Below are 17,099 nucleotides of genomic sequence, written 5' to 3'. Positions count from 1 at the left end.
TGGTGAGAATTCTGCCCAGTGAGTTTAACCTTCATGGGCAGAGGAAAGAGCCCTTTATCCCTTTCACATAGAAAAACGTGTGATAATAACAACAACAGTGCAAACACTACACTGACATGAGACTTTCCAAAGAGATCAATGGAAATAACAAAATAGCTCCATAGGTGAAATGACAACATTTGTTCAAAATTCAAATAGAAAAAGACTGAATTTACTGGAACAGATCCAATAGCCAGAAGTCAATTTTGAAGACTTGAGAGCCTTTCTCAGCAGTGTGCAAAGCTGCATGTATTTTACAGAGGAATCTGATGAAATTTGCATTTTCATTGGTTTCCAATTGCTTAAAGAATAACTTGGTTACTGTTTTCAAAGCCTTTTCTGCAGTTGGAAATTATGGATCATCAAAATATTCTAAGATTCTCATGGACTATAAATAAGTAAAGAGGACAAAAACCATGGGCAATACATATAACCCCTAATTTCATATCACTGTGTGATGTGACATAAATCTGGATCCAAACCTCTAAGATGTGAACAGTAGCTTTATTAATATTCTTCTAAAGACAATCATGGACTGTTGAGATGCTAAAAGTACAAAGATCTGACTGAAACACTCACCCACCATAATGTACAGAAGGCATACAGGAAATTTCAGATTTTGCTTTAACTTTTTCTTTCATTTCGTGAAAACTTAAGAAGGTCAATGAATCCAAGAGCTAATAAAAACAAAACAGCTAGTTTGTCATGAATATTTTGCACAGTGAAGGGAGGAAATGCAACAGAAAACTCACAAAACAAAGCACTCAGTGCCCGGCTCTCTTCTCTGAATGTTCTCCTACAAACATCCTCTCTGTGTTCAGCACCTCAGGGATGGGCTCGTTTTAGAAATGAGGACTGTTTAAGAAGACTATTTTATGAGCAGGAAGTATCAGACACTCACCAAGAGCCAGGTGACTTTAGTTCCTAAACACCTATGAAATTCAAGTAGCCCAGAGGAGACTGAGTAGAGAAAATCTGATTATTTCCTTTTCAATCTCTAAATTCAGCTTCAATATTTGCTCATATAATTCTGATTAATCTGACCCACCCTTGACAAAGCCCAACTAAAGTTTTATTTAGCAACAGTGAATGTACCAGGGATGTGACAATAATCTCACTTGTCGCTAACATAGACTATTTATTATAGGAAGAGATCTGAGGTGGTCCTTAGCATACAGGATGTGTCAGAAGGCAACTCTCCATACGGGGGTGATCATCACTAATTCTGCTTCAATTATTCTCTCCGTATCAACTCTTCACCTCCACGGGAGGAATTCAGACTTCCTCTAAATGCCAGCATGGCTGACCCTTTCTCTGCAAAGGAAGTGTCGGCCACCACTCCTCAGAGCATTTTGGCATGTTTCGAAAACACTGGGTAGCTCTTCTAAGACTCATTTCATCCCCTGGCTAATAAGGCAACCTAAGATTTCCTTAACTTCTACCTTCACTCCACTGGCTCAAATCCTCAACCCAAGTTAAGATCTGTAAGTTTATTTTAAAAATGGAATTTAAGTTTTTGCTTTAGAGAGTTAGCATTAATGAGATTTAAAATGATCAATTTATGGTCTCTAGATACTGATACCTGGAAATCATCTTTTTTACTGCTCTATCCATCTTTCACCTTAATACTGGCAGTAAGGTCCAGAGTTGAACTGCATATATCTACTTGGGTGCGGGATCATAGGTATTATATCCACAAGCGCCTTCCCATCACTCCTAAGTGCAGTCCTGATTCCCTTCTAACTGGGAATCAGGAAGATGATGATAATGCGATATCTGGTCACCAAGAGGTGCTGGCCCTCTTGTATGTAACTATATAGAATTTGACCCCAGACTAGTCAGAGGGCAGGTACTCTAAGTTCTACTTTCTATGCTGAGTAATGTAACTGATAATTTTTATTTTCCTTCATGTCTGAACATGGCTTTTTTTTTTTTTAAACAAAGTTAGGTATGATGTAGACTTTGAATTACTTTCATCAGTGTGTGGATTGCTTTGTACTAAGTCACATTCCGAAGTTTCTGTGCTTGGAAATTTTGGTGGGTTATAGCATCTATATTTGCAATGGCTGACCTTAGTAGAAGGTAGTTCTGGCTAGGGACCCAGATTTGGGGCTATCTTTGCAACCCCATGTACTGTCCATGGAATTCTCCAGGCCAGAATACTGGAGTGGGTAGCCTTTCCCTTCTTCGGGGGATCTTCCCAACCCAGGTCTCCTGCATTGCAGGTGGATTCTTTACCAGCTGAGCCACAAGGGAAGCCCCCAAACTAAATGCCTCTAGGGGTTAAGAATTTTATCTCTACTGGTCTCAACAAACCAAGCCATGGTGTGTGACTGCATGAGCACTGGTAAATCACAGTCTTTTCCTGGGCTTTCAAGGGAAAAAATTCAAGGTTATTTTCTTAATCTTCAAGTATGAAAATAAACTGTCTAATGATACAAGAGAAAGGTGTTAGAGATGTTGTTCAACATAGAAAAGTAAAAGCTTAAAAAAAATAGATCCTGTTTTTTGTTTCTGCCACAGTGTAAAGAGAAGAAATGAACTTTTCTGATGTTGGGGTCATAAGTTCAGATTTACAGCAAAAAGATATATTCAAAGCCCAGAATCCATTTACTTTTTTTTTTTTTTTTGGTATTTTCTTCCTTCTAAATGGTCAATAACTTTTATTGTTTGGTTTGTTTTGCCTTCCCTAATAGTCATAAAAACACTAACATATTAAATATATGTGTGAGGTATTCAATATACATACACACATATAATCATATTATTTATATATATATATATATATATATATATACAGCACAGTATATCCACTTCCCTACAATGGATGATAGAGATACTTTTAATAAAGTGATGAGAGAATGGCTATAGACCCTTTAGTTCTCTGGCACTCTCCAGCCTTGTATAAAACTTTATATATGTTTACATAAAACTTTATATATGTTTATATAATTACATATATATTACATATGAAACTATATGTATCTATTATAAATACACACATTCCCCTTACCCTACACAGATCTAGATTTTATGTAATTCAATATAATTGGAGACAATCCCATATCTTTCTTTAGAAATAAAATCTGTGCTTGAAAAAATGTTTGAAATATCCTGATGGATAGTAGTGGCTAAAAATCATCTACTCAAATAGTTATCCTGGATTTGCATTCTAGTATTGGGAACATGTACACAATTGCAACCTGCCAGAGAAATATTAATTCAGTGTAATTTAGCAAAGTTGATTTGGGAATGTGAAGTTGGTGTACTCCCAAAGTCAGCCCCAGAGAAAAACCCAGAGAATCAGAGGAAGAATCCTACAAGACTATAGACCAAGCCGTGGTTTGCCAGTCCTGTGTCTTACAGGCCCCAATAAAGCTTCAAAGCTAGCTCGGTAACAAGCTTTACAAAGAAATAACCAAACATATTTCCTTTCATGAACAGAGATAGTTTACACTAATACACTTATAGTCAACATTGATTCTGGCACATAATCTGAAAACACAGTTTTAAAAAAGGAAACCATACCAACCGAAAGAGCTGTCTTTTCTTATAGGTCTCACTGCATATGTTACTGTCTTCCAAGAGCCTACTGGAAATGAAAAACATGGTTTTTATGATATGAAATCTAAGGGTACTAAATGCCCTATGTCAAATGGATGTGAACCCACTACAGCACACCTGTCTTGCAGATCAACCCCATAGGCTATGGTTTATTTGCCTGATGTTGAATTCTGCCCTCATAAATGAATGGCAGCCTGATTTGTCCATGTCCTAGGATTAACGCACTAATACTAGACAAGGGAGAAAGAAGGGAAGAAAAGACAGAGGGAATGGGAGGAGAGGAGAATCAAAGTAACTGACACAGATATAATAGATATTTAAGTAATTGAATATATCAGTTGTGATTTTTCTCTTTGGATAATATTAAAATTATTCTTTATTTCTGGGGCATAGTGAAATATGACCTTTCAAAGGCAGGTACTCAAGAAATATATTTATTTTTGTAGAGAATCTACTCAGATTTTTGCTTCTGGGACTGTCAAGACTTCTTAACATATGCAATGAGTATTAGTGACCAATTATATGAATATACTCCAATTTGAATATTAGGGACACAAGTGCACTAGCGGTCTTTTTATACAACACACAAATAAATGATTACGATTAGGGAGTAAGCAGGGAAAATGACTGGCCAGAAGACTAGGGAACGAGGGTCCTACTAAATGGAATTCTAAATGCTCATTTCATCTTCTGGGTAAGGACAGAGAATTTTGGCCTCAGAATCGTACCTAAGATGTTAAAACTCAGGGATTCTGAATTTACTGTAAATACAGAATATTTGTTGAAATCTGTATGGATTTTTGAGGATGCTTTTAGATATCTTGTAAAGACTTGCTCACTACTCTCATTCCTTTTTCTGCAAGAGGTTGTTCAACTGAGGGTAGTTACTTGAAGAGTTCTAACTGCTAATATGAATGATGGCATTTTTTAAACCAATCCTCTCTAATGTTCAGATTTTCTAAGTACTGGAATTTAATCAAATAGCCTCTGTTTTAATCAATTTTATAGGGGTGCCTATTAAGCCAACACCTGAAATGAAATTAACCACCCCTTTTAAAATGGAAACCGTATTTCCAATCCAAATTGCCCATTGTGATGTATGTTAATGTGATCAGTACAGCTAATGTGGAATTCCTTAATTCCCCTTGAAAATATGCAATTAAACTAATGGAGCATTTTAATATCTATATCAGTTTAGAACTATTTTTAGAAGGTACATGCTAAATTTGAAAACCTCTGCTCTTATACACAAGACTTTGTATAAATGTTTTAACCCATTCATGTCATAACCATCCCTTCCCCTACTAACACCCAGCCAGATACACTCTACAGACTAGATCAGTTTAGCTAAGTTTTCCAAGTTAGGCCTTTTATGAAAACCAGTAGATTATTTAGAATGAGAAACATAAAACAACATTATTCAAATTATTATCTGTGTAGCTACATACAATGAAGGGGCACACGAAGTGGTTGATAATACCATATACACAAGTGATTTTAGCAGCCTATTCAATAAGCCAATGAAACTGCAAGTTCCTGTCTCAACAGTTATACTTTTTAATGCCTGGGGAAGGTAACAGAATTATATCTTTGTTAGGACCAGAAGTTGAGACTTCAAATAAGGAAACCGTTGAAAGCTATGTTTGGAAATAACTGAGAGGACTTTTTTCCTAAATTAAATAGCTTCTGGATATGCTAAATAACATATATGTGAGCATATATATGTGTGCATGCATAGATATATGTATTTATACATATATTCAAGCACACACTTATATATGGCATATATATATGAATAAACAAGACACACAGGACAGACTCTGTTCTTCTAAAGACATGAAAAAGCAAATTTCATTTTACCTGTTTTCCACAAAGAGGCTTTCCTGGGAGCAAACTGACTGAAAAACAAACAAACAAAAAAAGGCATTGGATCAGAAGTTCAGGATACGCTGAGGGAGCCCAAATCCTGGCCTGATTTTCAAACTATTTTTTCCTCCAAGAGGAAAAAAATTAAGAAAACTGTGCAGCATTTTTAGTAAAAAAAAAAAAAGAAGAAGAAGGAAAACAAAAAGGTTAGAGTTGGAAGTGTCAACTTTCCCATCACGGTGTCTCCAGGTTTCAGAGAGATTTAGCCCAGTCAACATCAAGTCTGAAGAAGAGAGGTGCTGTGAATGAAACTGCGGCAGACGCCTGTGAGCTACAGGCCCTGAGCTAGCGGGTTCCTCGGGCGGCCAAGACCCAGCCGCCATCTTGGACCGGAGGCCCAGGGTGGACGAAGGCGGAGCGCGCAGACGTGGCGCCATCTGCCTGCTGTGAAACCACAATCCTGAAGCTAGGATCGGCCCCATGAACTCTCACAATGTAAACACATGGCCCGTGAGACTCTCAAAACTGAAGAGATGTCCTCAACCAATGCCGGCGGGGAGTTAGCAGAGTAGGGAGGGAGGAGCTCGGAAAACAAGTGAGAACAAAATGAAGCTAATCGGAAAAGAATGGCAAACCCATCTAATACATCTCAGCTTTTCACACAAAAAAACCCAGTCACATAAAAAAAACAAACAAACAAAAAAAAAAACAGTCACTTTCCTTTTAGCTTCCCTTCTCTAGTATTCATGTCTCTGCTATCTTGAGTTTAATACACAACGTAAGGAAGATAAAATTCCCGTTATCTTAGGTGCTGGGGAAAGGCGAATCAAATTAAATTTTAACAAGCAAAAAGAGAAGTCTTAACAAAATATGGTACAACAGTCGTAAAATACAACTATGCTTAGGAACTAACATAAAATCATTTTCAAAGCACTAAGGTTTTAACCACAAACACAGATAACATGTGTGGGTTTTCTAAATAATGAGTAAGTTCCCCTCCTAAAGGGATCAAAGAGACTGAATATGCTCATTTTTAAGAGAAAATAACATAAAAATTAAGAAATAATAATGACCTTTCAATATAGAATTTTTGAATTAAAAATGCTATTAATGTAACCACCTCTCAGAGGCAGGCAGGATGTTGGTTTCTTGCTACATTTTACCAGAGAGATCATTTCCTTCCATAAGCTGAAGGACTAGATTTGGGCATAATGTATTTTTTTCAGTGGTCTGAGCATTTTAATGAGGGCATCTCTAGAATCACTTCTGTTTTAGCCCCTATGCATTTAACATGCATCCTGAAGATGAAGTGTGCAAAAACTTTGTAACAAAAGGCAACCACAGCCAATTAAGCAACAGGCTTTTCAGAAAAATACCTTTAAAGTAATTTGATATTTAATTTTATAAGGGGAAACAAATACAGATGATGTGCCCCAGACATTATTCCTAGGAGGATCTCTTTAAAGATAGCTAAATATCCCATTGTTTGTACTTCCTTTAGTTGGGTTTCCCAACTGGTTTGAGTCAAGTCTAAGCCAAGTCTTGGTATATGAACAAAGTGAGACTAGGTCAGATATCCATGATGAATTTAATACTTTGCTACGTCTCAGTTCTTGAGATTGGAAAGAGGTCAATTACATTTAGGATGTTCTGGCTGATTCTGAATAACTGAGACTTGACTATGTCTTTGAAGGAGTTATCAAACACATGCTGACCTCTTTGGACTTGTTCATCTAATAGCATTTGGTAAGGGAAGCAGCCCAAACTCTTTGAACTAAAAACTAAGGCACATGCAAATTAAAGATGATGCTCTCTAAAAACCCATCTCCAGAGCATCTTCCTGATTTTTGTGGAAAGGTCCTAAAAAAAAAAACAAAAAACCATCTCATCATCCATCCACTACACTTTTCATAAAGACAAAGACAATTATGGGTTATGATTCAGTAACTGATGAAAATGTATGTGCATGCATGCGCATGTGTGTATTAAAAGAAGCATTAATAACTTACAAATTTTAATAGAGAAAGATAAAATTATCACAGTAATTAAGCCCAGCATTCAGAGCTGTGAGGTATATGCATTCTCAGATATATACATAAAGGGCTTTTTTGAAAAGGAGAAAAATGCTTTTGCCTAATGGGTTATAGAATTCTCTTCCACATGCTACCCCCAAGCCAGGTGGTACCTCACACCCTCGTCATCAGCTCCCCATGGTGAAAACCAAAGATGAAATCTTCCTCGAATCCCTATTTACACATAAATATCCTTCAAAAATTACCCCCTAGGCAAAACAGGTCCTTCTCAAATATATTGCTTTATCTACTTAACCTTCCTAAAGGAAGCAACACTGCATAGGATTAATCATAAAATAAGTTGACATGCTTGCCAAAAGGAAAGAAGAGTTATATTTCAAATATTTCTGACTTCAAAAGTACACTTGTTTATTATTTGAGAACTAAATTGTTGTGTGCTCTGAATTAAACATTTCGGTTCTCAAATAACAGATGAATTGGTCTTATTTCAAGATATCCAAATTCTCAAACTATATTTGAAAAGCCTTTTCTAGAAAATCCCCAAATAAATCTGCATATTTGGATTATGCACCTATGTACAAAAGCACACACGCACACACATACATGCATCCCTTAGCCATCAAGATACATTTGTAAAATATTCAAGAACACTTCTAATTTTGAAAGAAATTTGGATTTTGTTTAAGTATATACATGAGGAAGTATTTTTCTATAAATGCCTATTGTAACTTCAAGTAGAAAAAATAGTCCTACTTAAGTATATCGACATTTGAACCTGTTTGAACTACTCTACGACTTAATAACTGACAAAGGAAGCTGGTTTTATTACCTCTGTTTTTAAATTATGTGGATGCTAAATTAAAGACCAGCTTGAAAAAATTATACATCTATAACTTAATTTCCTTATGCTGGATTCCTTGCATTTGTTTTATAAATGAGTTAATATACTTATTGTCTTGTGTACCTTAACAATTTGGGTAGTAATGATCATTTGGGAATCTGGAATTATACAGATAAAGGCTCCCGAGGGGGTCCTGTCTTTATGTTACCATATGTATTCGAGAAAGTTCATATTGCTGCTGCGCCCTTGAGTTTGTGTTTAACAGAGGATATGGTAATATCCTGTTAATACAGGGTGGCCCCCAGGGACCCTTGTCTGTGTGGTACCACCCACGTGCAGCAGAGCTGGTCTGTGTGTCTGAAAGAATACAGCAGAAGGGAATACATGTCACTCCCAAGATCAGCTTACAGTACCGTGGCTTCCATCTGGGACCCTTTTTCTTTCCCTCTCAGATCACTTGCTCCAGGGAAAGCTAGTTGCCATGAGTGAGGACACCTGCCAGCCTACAGAGAGCCCCACCTCACTATGTGAGAACTGAGATCTCTAGCTGCCAGCCAGCCAAGAACTGAGGGCTGGCGATACGTGAGTGATTCCTGGAGTAGACCACTGCACCAAATCTGCAGGTGACTCCAGCCCAAACCGACAGCCCGGCTGCAGCCTCAAGAGAGACCAGGAAACAGAATCACTCAGCGAAGCCGCTCCCACATTCCTGAGTGCTGCACACTGTGGGATGAGAAGCTTTTTGTTTTCCTTTTTTAAGCTGCCTAATTTGGGGACCACCAGTAGTAGTATGACTGCATTGTGTCTACAAGAGCTATCAGACAAGGGAGAGAGACATTTGGCATTTTATTTCCCTCTAGGACAGTGGCTCATGGTCGTTCAAGTGTCACGAAAACTTAGAATATGATAAACACTAGAGAGTTTATCCTTAGAAAAATGTACATATGCTCATGAGTGTAATATTTTACAGGTGATAACAAGGATTTTCAGTCATCTCTGAAGCCCTTCATGAGTACACTCTGGGTTGTTTTTGTCATGCTTAGTCACTCAGTCGTGTCTGACTCTGCAATTCCATGGACTGTAGCCCGCCAGGCTCCTCTGTCCATGGAATTTTCCAGGCAACAATACTGAAGTGGGTTGCAATGCCCTTCTCCAGGGGATCAGTTGGATTTGATCCCAACCCAGGGATCAAACCAACGTCTCGGGCATCTCCTACACTGGTAGGCAGATTCTTCCCCTGAGCCACCTGGGAAGCTCTCTGAGTACAGAAAGCCGATTAAAAAACCTACCGCCCTAGGAGATGAAGTGAAAATCAGCATCAGAAACGTGTCAGTTTCCCACCTGAATTAGTAGAACCAGAAGCGGTGGCCACCAGAGTGTCTATCAAAGGTGTTTACACCTCCTCTCCCACAAGGAGAAGCAGCTACAGCATTGCAGAGAAGGCTGAAGAAATAGTTCATGGAATAAAAGGGCTATGACAACGGCTTTGCATTCAGGCTGTCTCACATTTAGGTCTGCTTTTACTTGTTAAAAAAAAAATACAGCATGTGGCCAGAGGCTTTAAACAGGAACCCTTGCCTCCAATCTTCAGCCTGGAACCCAGGTTCCTTACTTTTAAATCTCCTAAACAGGGATGTGAGGAAATGCAGTGTGGACTAGGAGTCAGGCTGACCCCTCCTCCCTTCGATGACCTCCTATGGGCATGAGAATACAAAAATGAAGGATAGCAGGGTAAGTGTCACCCCCATCACAGGCAAGCAGCAGTGATGCTAGTTCCTGTCGACTGGCTCTTGAGTGTCTGGCAACGTGACAAAGAAAAAAAGCGTAATGTTGTTTGTACATTATGTGGGTGACTACTCTTTGCTTTATAATGTAACAACTCATTCATAAACTATACGGCTTGCCAGAATTAGACTAAGAGGGAGAATGTGTGTGTGTGTGTGTGTGTGTGTGTGTGTGAGGGAGAGAGAGAAAAAGAGAGTAGAGAATAAACTCTCTTTCAGAAAAATTTCTCATCTTGAAGGTCATCAGACAGGAATACTCTATCTCCAATCCAAATAGGTTTATTACAGTATTATGACTAGAATAGAGCCTCTCATTACTATGTTCTTGTATCCAGCAAACACAAGGAAAGGTCTACCACGTGTCAGGCTGTCCTTTGCACGATCAAGAATTCTGACCATAATTAAAGGATTTTCTAGAATCTTCTAGAATTGTCCCTGGACATCATTCAGCAATGGCTACCTCACCTCCTTCTCTCACACTCTCCTAATTTGCAAGCTTTGGAGCAGGCTATTCAATTCAAAATTGTATTTTAATATATCTAAGAAAGGCAGAGAGGTTCTAGAGCAGATGAGAGAAATCCACAGGCATGTGAAGGAAGTGCAGAGTGTCATTTCCTCTGTAGTTCATATTAAAGGATTCAGCACAAGGTGGAAGACCAAGGAGGCTAGCTTGGGCTTAAAACCTCCAGGGATGGCAGGCCCCTTCCATGTTGAGCATGGATGCCTAGGTGTCTGCTGCTGCTAAGTCACTTCAGTTGTGTCTGACTCTGTGCGACCCCATAGACGGCAGCCCACCAGGCTCCCCCATCCCTGGGATTCTCCAGGCAAGAATATTGGAGTGGGTTGCCATTTCTTTCTCCAGTGCATGAAAGTGAAAAGTGAAAGTGAAGTAGCTCAGTCGTGTCCGACTCTTCACGACCCCATGGACTGCAGCCTACCAGGCTCCTCCATCCATGGGATTCTCCAGGCAAGAATACTGGAGTGGGTTGCCATTTCCTTCTCCAATGAATGAAAGTGAAAAGTGAAAGTGAAGTCGCTCAGTCATGGACTGCAGCCTACCAGGCTCCTCCATCCATGGGATTTTCCAGGCAAGAGAACTGGAGTGGGGTGCCATCGCCTCCTCTGCCTAGGTGTCTAAATGGCTTTTAAAGGAACAAATCATGAGAACAAATCACACAGGAGGTCAGATGCCCATGTGACTTAGTAAAGACAGAGATGTTGGCCACAGAGAATCTACACAAAGGTGCTCCTGGCTATACCTCTGCAGAGGGAAAAACCCACAGCATTTTTTGGAGGCTGCCAAATGTGCTCATATAAGGGAAAGCCTAGAGCAACAGCTTGTCCTTTCCATTCTGTTGCATCTAAACTCAGTTTTTTTTTCACCTTTGAATTTGTACGGAATTTAATCGCATTTAATTTTGGCCACAGTGAGCAAAAGAATTAAAAAAAAAAATCCCAACAACATTTTCTTTGTTGGGATACGAACAAAAGAAATTGTTTTCGGATCATTCCCTTGAAAATGGGTCACAGAACAAATTTTATCTGAAAATGGGGTGGGGGAGGGGATGAGTATCTTTATTTACCTTTGATATAACAAAGTGTCCATACTTTCTAAGAATGCAGAAAATGCTGTGTGTGTATGCTCAATTGACTCTTCTCTTGCTTTGGAATTCTTTCTTCTGCACATTGTTGGTCTTAAGAAGAAAACCACTTGGCATCTGTTGGCTAATATAAATATGAAGAGACTTCTGCAAAGCTGGCAACCTCTCTCTGTACTTAGGGTCTATTTTATTGACCCCAAATAGGACCTCTATATTTGGGAACACACACAAACCTCTGGCTATTTTTCCATCACTTCCCTGAACCAGGTCCTCTTCCAGAAGCACCTCTGGTCCGCTGCCCTTCGGCAGCTCCCTGCCTCTAGCTTCCCTCATTTCTATCAGCTTCCGGTCTGGGGAACCAGGCTGCCTTACTGCTGACAGAGGGACCGCACTCAAGAGGCAACGAAAACAACTACTCACATCATGTGCAAATATTCTCTCCCTCACTCTCTGATACTCCTCTTCTCTCTCTTCAATTGATTTACTTCGTCTGTCATCTCTAAATGGATGCATTCTGTTTTGCTGAACAGAAAAGAGAAATCAGGAGGGTTACCCAAGGTGAGCTGTTGGAAATCTGCAGTCAAGAAAAACTGTCAGCTGAGAGTAATAAATGTTCACTTAAATAAATGGGGCTTGACAAGTCTACTCCCTCTGGTTCTGGAGAAGTCGTGGTGGGTGATGTGTGTGGGGTGTGTGCCATGTGATGGCAGGGGTGCTGTTACTCCTGGCTGTTTCCTGGTTGGATGCAAATAGCTTGGTGTTTCTGGAAGGTAAGCTCTGAATGTGCCTTAGGTATTCAGCCCCTTTGCCATGCGATGGGTTCTGGCTCCTTAGCAAAGATGTGATGCCTCAGGAGGAGGCAGAATGATGGCAAGAAAAGAGGAAGTGGCGAGTTCAAGGTGGCCATGAGAATAAATGGCTTTGAAAACTTGTGGTCAGAGAAACAGAGCAGGAAGGGGTAGAAAGAAAGGTGTGGATGCCATTTCTCTGCATCCTAATTTGTGTTTTTATTCACTCAGTGACTTACTCTGTGCATTGCAGCTGGGATAAAAGGAGGAACTGAATTCAAAAAGCCTGTCTGTGGATTAGGGTCCATATCAAGAAAACTAACAATTCAAAGAACCCAGCATGAGGACTGCTCTTCTTCTGCCTTCTATTTGAGTCACTTCCTGTGTTCCTATTGCTTTTGCATCTTATCCCTGCCATTCCTCTCCCAAACGCCCTGCACTAACCACATCCATCCATCCATCCATTCAACAAACATCCACTAAGTACACGACGACATGGGCACATGTGTCAAAGTCAACTCAAGCCATGGTGTGGTTCGGGGGTGGTGGTGGGGGGAGGAGATGAGATACAAATGATGGACAGTTTTTTGTTGTGGCTTTTTTTAAAGTGTCAGAGATGCACATACTGGCTCACAGTGACTCACTGCGGGTAATTAAAATAATAACTTGAGTGTGATGCAGATTGTCTTACCTTTCAGCATTCTAAAGCAAAGTCATTTTCATAAAAGCTCTATTTCCATTGTCAGAGACAGGAAGCGTAATTGTAATGGCATTTGTATGACTTTCTATGGTTCTCCTTATCACTGAAAATGTGTTTTCTTTTGCCATTTACTTAAGTTTTCTTCATCACCCTGGAACCCACCCCCTCCACCCAGAGAAAAGTCTCTCTAGCCTTGTCGAGTTCTCGTGAATAAAGTTATTCTAGAACAATGTAATGTTTTGTCACAAGCAAAAAACAGGGAAGGAGGAAGTTCTGCTATAGTTCGTGCAAAACAAGCAAACAACTGACATGGAAGTTAAAACACGGGAAGGGGTGGGGGACTACAACATAAACTCGACTCTTTGTTGCGAAGACTTATTTTGGGAGAGTTGGCAAAATCCACCTGGCCTCACCATAACAAGGTTTGTTGTTTACAGCTACATCAGTTGATCAGCGGTCCGTATTGACAATCCAGCGCAATGTGTGCACAACGGAAGGATAAAGCTGTAGGGAGGGGAACGACTGCCAGAGTTACACAGACGCCTGGAAATGCAACTGACAAAGCTCTTCCCATCAGCTCAGAGCCTGCGGCACCCCGACCCCCCCAAGGCATGCAGCAGAGCCTGCGCCAAGCACCACCCATGCAGCCCAACACAGAGCCAGCGCTGAAGCAACCATGACGTGGCCTTTTGCTACCCACCGAATGCCAAAGGGGCAGGTAGGGGAGGGGGACAGGAGGGTGGGGGTGGGGGTTCTTTTCAGAGGCAGGGGAGATTTGCGGGGGGGGGGGGGGGGGGCAGGGACAACAGAAGAACGACAAGAACACCAGGCAGCCCACCTTCCAAAACAACAACGTCAGCCACTCTCAAACTTGAGAACCAACCTGAGTGTCTTCTTTATCAATACTAGAGTTATCTCGCTTCAAGATAAACCGCTTCTGGGATTCTTCACCTTTTTCATCTTTTAAATGTTCACAAAACCTTTGCTCTGGTCTGCCAGCAAAGTAAAACATATCAATAAAAAAAGTTTTTTCCCCTGTTTAAAGTTATTTCTTAGTGTTCTTTCTTTTTTTTTTCCCCCACAGTGGCATTCAAGAAAAAGTTTACACATGGTTTTGATACTTGAATTGCTGGCAACATATGGAGGTAATACTATGTCACTTCACAGGTACTGTTATGATACCTTTGCTTTGTTTGGAATTCAGTCTTGTTTGCTGCATGCTGTTCACCATGGTGGAAGTTAAAACAAAATTTTAAAGGCCTGAAAATATATAATGTGCATTTTCTATTTTCTATAGTTATTTTGACCTCTGTCACTCCTGAATTTCATTAAGTCCCCACCTTTATTCTGTAAATATGTTTAGAAGTTGGGATTACTACATTAAAACTAGGAGAATACTTCCTATTATATTTTCCCTTTCGAGAGCTTCTCAATGTGCAGTGAAAGAGGGCTGTCTATGAATTATTTCCATCTTTCTTTAATGACAGATGCTCTGGAATCTGGCTCCAGCAGACTGACATCCTTGACCATGTCTTGTAAATCAGTTCAGTAACTGGGGGAAACTGGAGATGTTTAGCTTAAACAACTTAATGCCTGATTAGCATGGGAAAAAATGCTCGAAGCAGTTACATGATATTGATTCGTCAATTGATTTTTTTAAAGATCCTCTTAATCATCTTGTATTATTACAGGAAAGGGCTCCACTACCCTGTTCATTTCCCACCAGTGTCCCTGCACACCAGAGAACTTGGTGAATAGCTTGTGCTTCGGTTAATCACAGAGGAAGTGCTAAAATGTCCCTTTCTAGTGTAGAAGCAGTTGTAATTGATGGCTCTCAAAAGGTGTCTCTCAGGTCTGATGTATTACTTCTGAAGCCAGGTGGGTTTTCTGTGCTCCCCTGGGTTCAGTATGCGTTCAGTCATCAGGAAGCCAAATCACTGCATCTGTTGTTTAATATGAGTGGCCAGTAATTAAGAGAATCTCATTGTTTCCTTATAGCTCCAAAATAAGCAAACAACACTTTAAAATCAAAGGAGCAGTTTAAGTGTATAATTCAAACCTTGTTGAGAAATATTGTCTCCTTAAGCACTCATATATCAGTTATTATAATACTGGGGAGCAGACGAAACCAGAAAACTGAAATAATACCAGTTATAGCTTCTGGAATTAGATATAATTTCTGCATTCTTTCATTCAGTCTTTGCAATAAAACTTTGATGTAGGAGAAACAATTTTTTTTTTTTTTTTGCCTCTTTTACAGATAAGGAAACTATCCCTCAAGTGACTCTTGACTCCAGTTTATATATTCTTCCACTAAGCCACAGGCATCAAACAGCCTGCTTACTTCCTTACAGAGAAGGGAACAGTCTCTTTCTGCTTTCATTGTACTCAGTCGGCTGGAGGGCCTCACACCTCAGGATAAAGCACAGAAAACCTGCATCATATCATCTTCAATATTAATGTAAATGTTATCCACCAGAATTAACATGGAATAAAATATAGCAATCTGGATGTGCGAATATGACATTTTAAGATCAGAGCACTAAGGAGACAGAGTAAATTTGCACTTTATAATGAAGAGATCATTGACAGTAAAGAAATTAAATATATTTTGGTGGAGCCCAGTCACAGGACCCTTCAATTACTCATAACACTATAAAATCTGACAATATTATAATAGCATGAATAGCTACAGGCCGCTGTAAATGAGAAGAATTCTCCAGGAGGTTTTTTTAAAGCTTCCCAACATTTTTAACCACTCAGATATTGTTATGTACATATTTTTGTGTAACAAGGAAAATTTAAGATATTAACTTGAACACAAATGCTAACAGTAGCAGTGCTAATTAATCTTCTCCTAATAGCTCTGAGCTCTGAACATCTGATAAACTCTAGTCAATGAAATGATTGGAGAACAGCTAAACATACAGATCTATCTATTGTATTTGTTGCTAATCATCTGTAAATGTTCATTTAGAAATGAAATGGCACCCATGAACATAAGGTGAATTTGCTTCAGACTAAATTCTTCTTTTGGAGAAGGAAACGGCAACCCACTCCAGTATTCTTGCCTGGAGAATCCCATGGACAGGGGAGCCTCGGGGCTAAAGTCCATAGGGCTGCCAAGAGTTGGACACAACTGAAGTGACTGAGCACGCATGCAAAGTCCTCTTTCAGGAGAAAAATATTTAGAGTGAGATTTCAGCATACTAACCAGAGATGGAATGCAAGTTCCATGTGGGTAGGGATCTTGCTTTTTGAAATAGTGTATCCTTGGTGCCTAGAACCATGCCTGGCATTGGGAGGCATTCGGTTGGGTGAATAAATGACTTAGTGTATGAATGTATGAAAATTTAGCACAGCTGTATATAAGTCACAGTAACTCAGGGACAGATCAAAGAATCACTAAGATATGCAGTCATAAATTCATAAATGTTTAAATTGTAAAACAGAACAGGGTAGAGTTGGGTTAGTAGGAACATAAATTCAAATTCAGAACATTAGGAACATCTTTAAAAATCAGATTTATGTTTGACTGCAAGCTGACCAAAACTAATGGTGTCATTAAAGAAAAGGTTTTCACATTGGAGGAAAAGAGGTGGAAATGGGAATTTTAACTTTTTTAGTATGGGAACTTCTCAGTTTAAAGTGTCATTACAGTTACACAAGAGCTATTTAACCATTATTTTTGAAACTTCATTTGCATTTCTTCATAGTGCTGGCTTATTTTTATTTCACAGCAGGACATATTCAGGAAAAACACATCCATCACTTAAGCAGGGGTAGTCAAAGGAGCTTGTCTGAATCAATAATGTAAATATTATTGAGAGCAATGATACTTGTTATTCTGATATAAATTATGCAAAGGGCATCATCCACAACT

The 17,099-nt window shown here is 39.4% G+C and overlaps 1 protein-coding gene across 26 annotated transcripts in view; it reads right to left on the bottom strand.

Annotated features, from left to right (window-relative positions):
• The window catches only part of ARPP21 (cAMP regulated phosphoprotein 21), a 159,575-nt gene that overhangs the window by 76,395 nt on the left and 66,081 nt on the right, over positions 1–17,099 (bottom strand). For 14 of the 26 annotated variants that reach the window (XM_020880551.2, XM_020880548.2, XM_020880555.2 and 11 more), the window contains exons 10-13: positions 14,100–14,208; positions 12,149–12,250; positions 5,464–5,501; positions 3,572–3,631 (exon numbers count right to left, since the gene is read on the bottom strand). In XM_020880551.2, coding sequence (XP_020736210.2) covers positions 3,572–3,631; positions 5,464–5,501; positions 12,149–12,250; positions 14,100–14,208 — 309 coding nt within the window. The remainder of the gene's footprint in view (positions 1–3,571; positions 3,632–5,463; positions 5,502–12,148; positions 12,251–14,099; positions 14,209–17,099) is intronic. The other 12 variants (XM_070455368.1, XM_070455369.1, XM_070455370.1 and 9 more) reach the window with 7 other exon arrangements.

This window comes from Odocoileus virginianus, chromosome 26 (assembly GCF_023699985.2).
Source record: "Odocoileus virginianus isolate 20LAN1187 ecotype Illinois chromosome 26, Ovbor_1.2, whole genome shotgun sequence".
In the NCBI taxonomy this organism is placed as follows: Eukaryota; Metazoa; Chordata; class Mammalia; order Artiodactyla; family Cervidae; genus Odocoileus; species Odocoileus virginianus.
The sequence above is the reverse complement of the archived record's forward strand: the minus strand, read 5'-3'. Positions and strand labels throughout refer to the sequence as shown.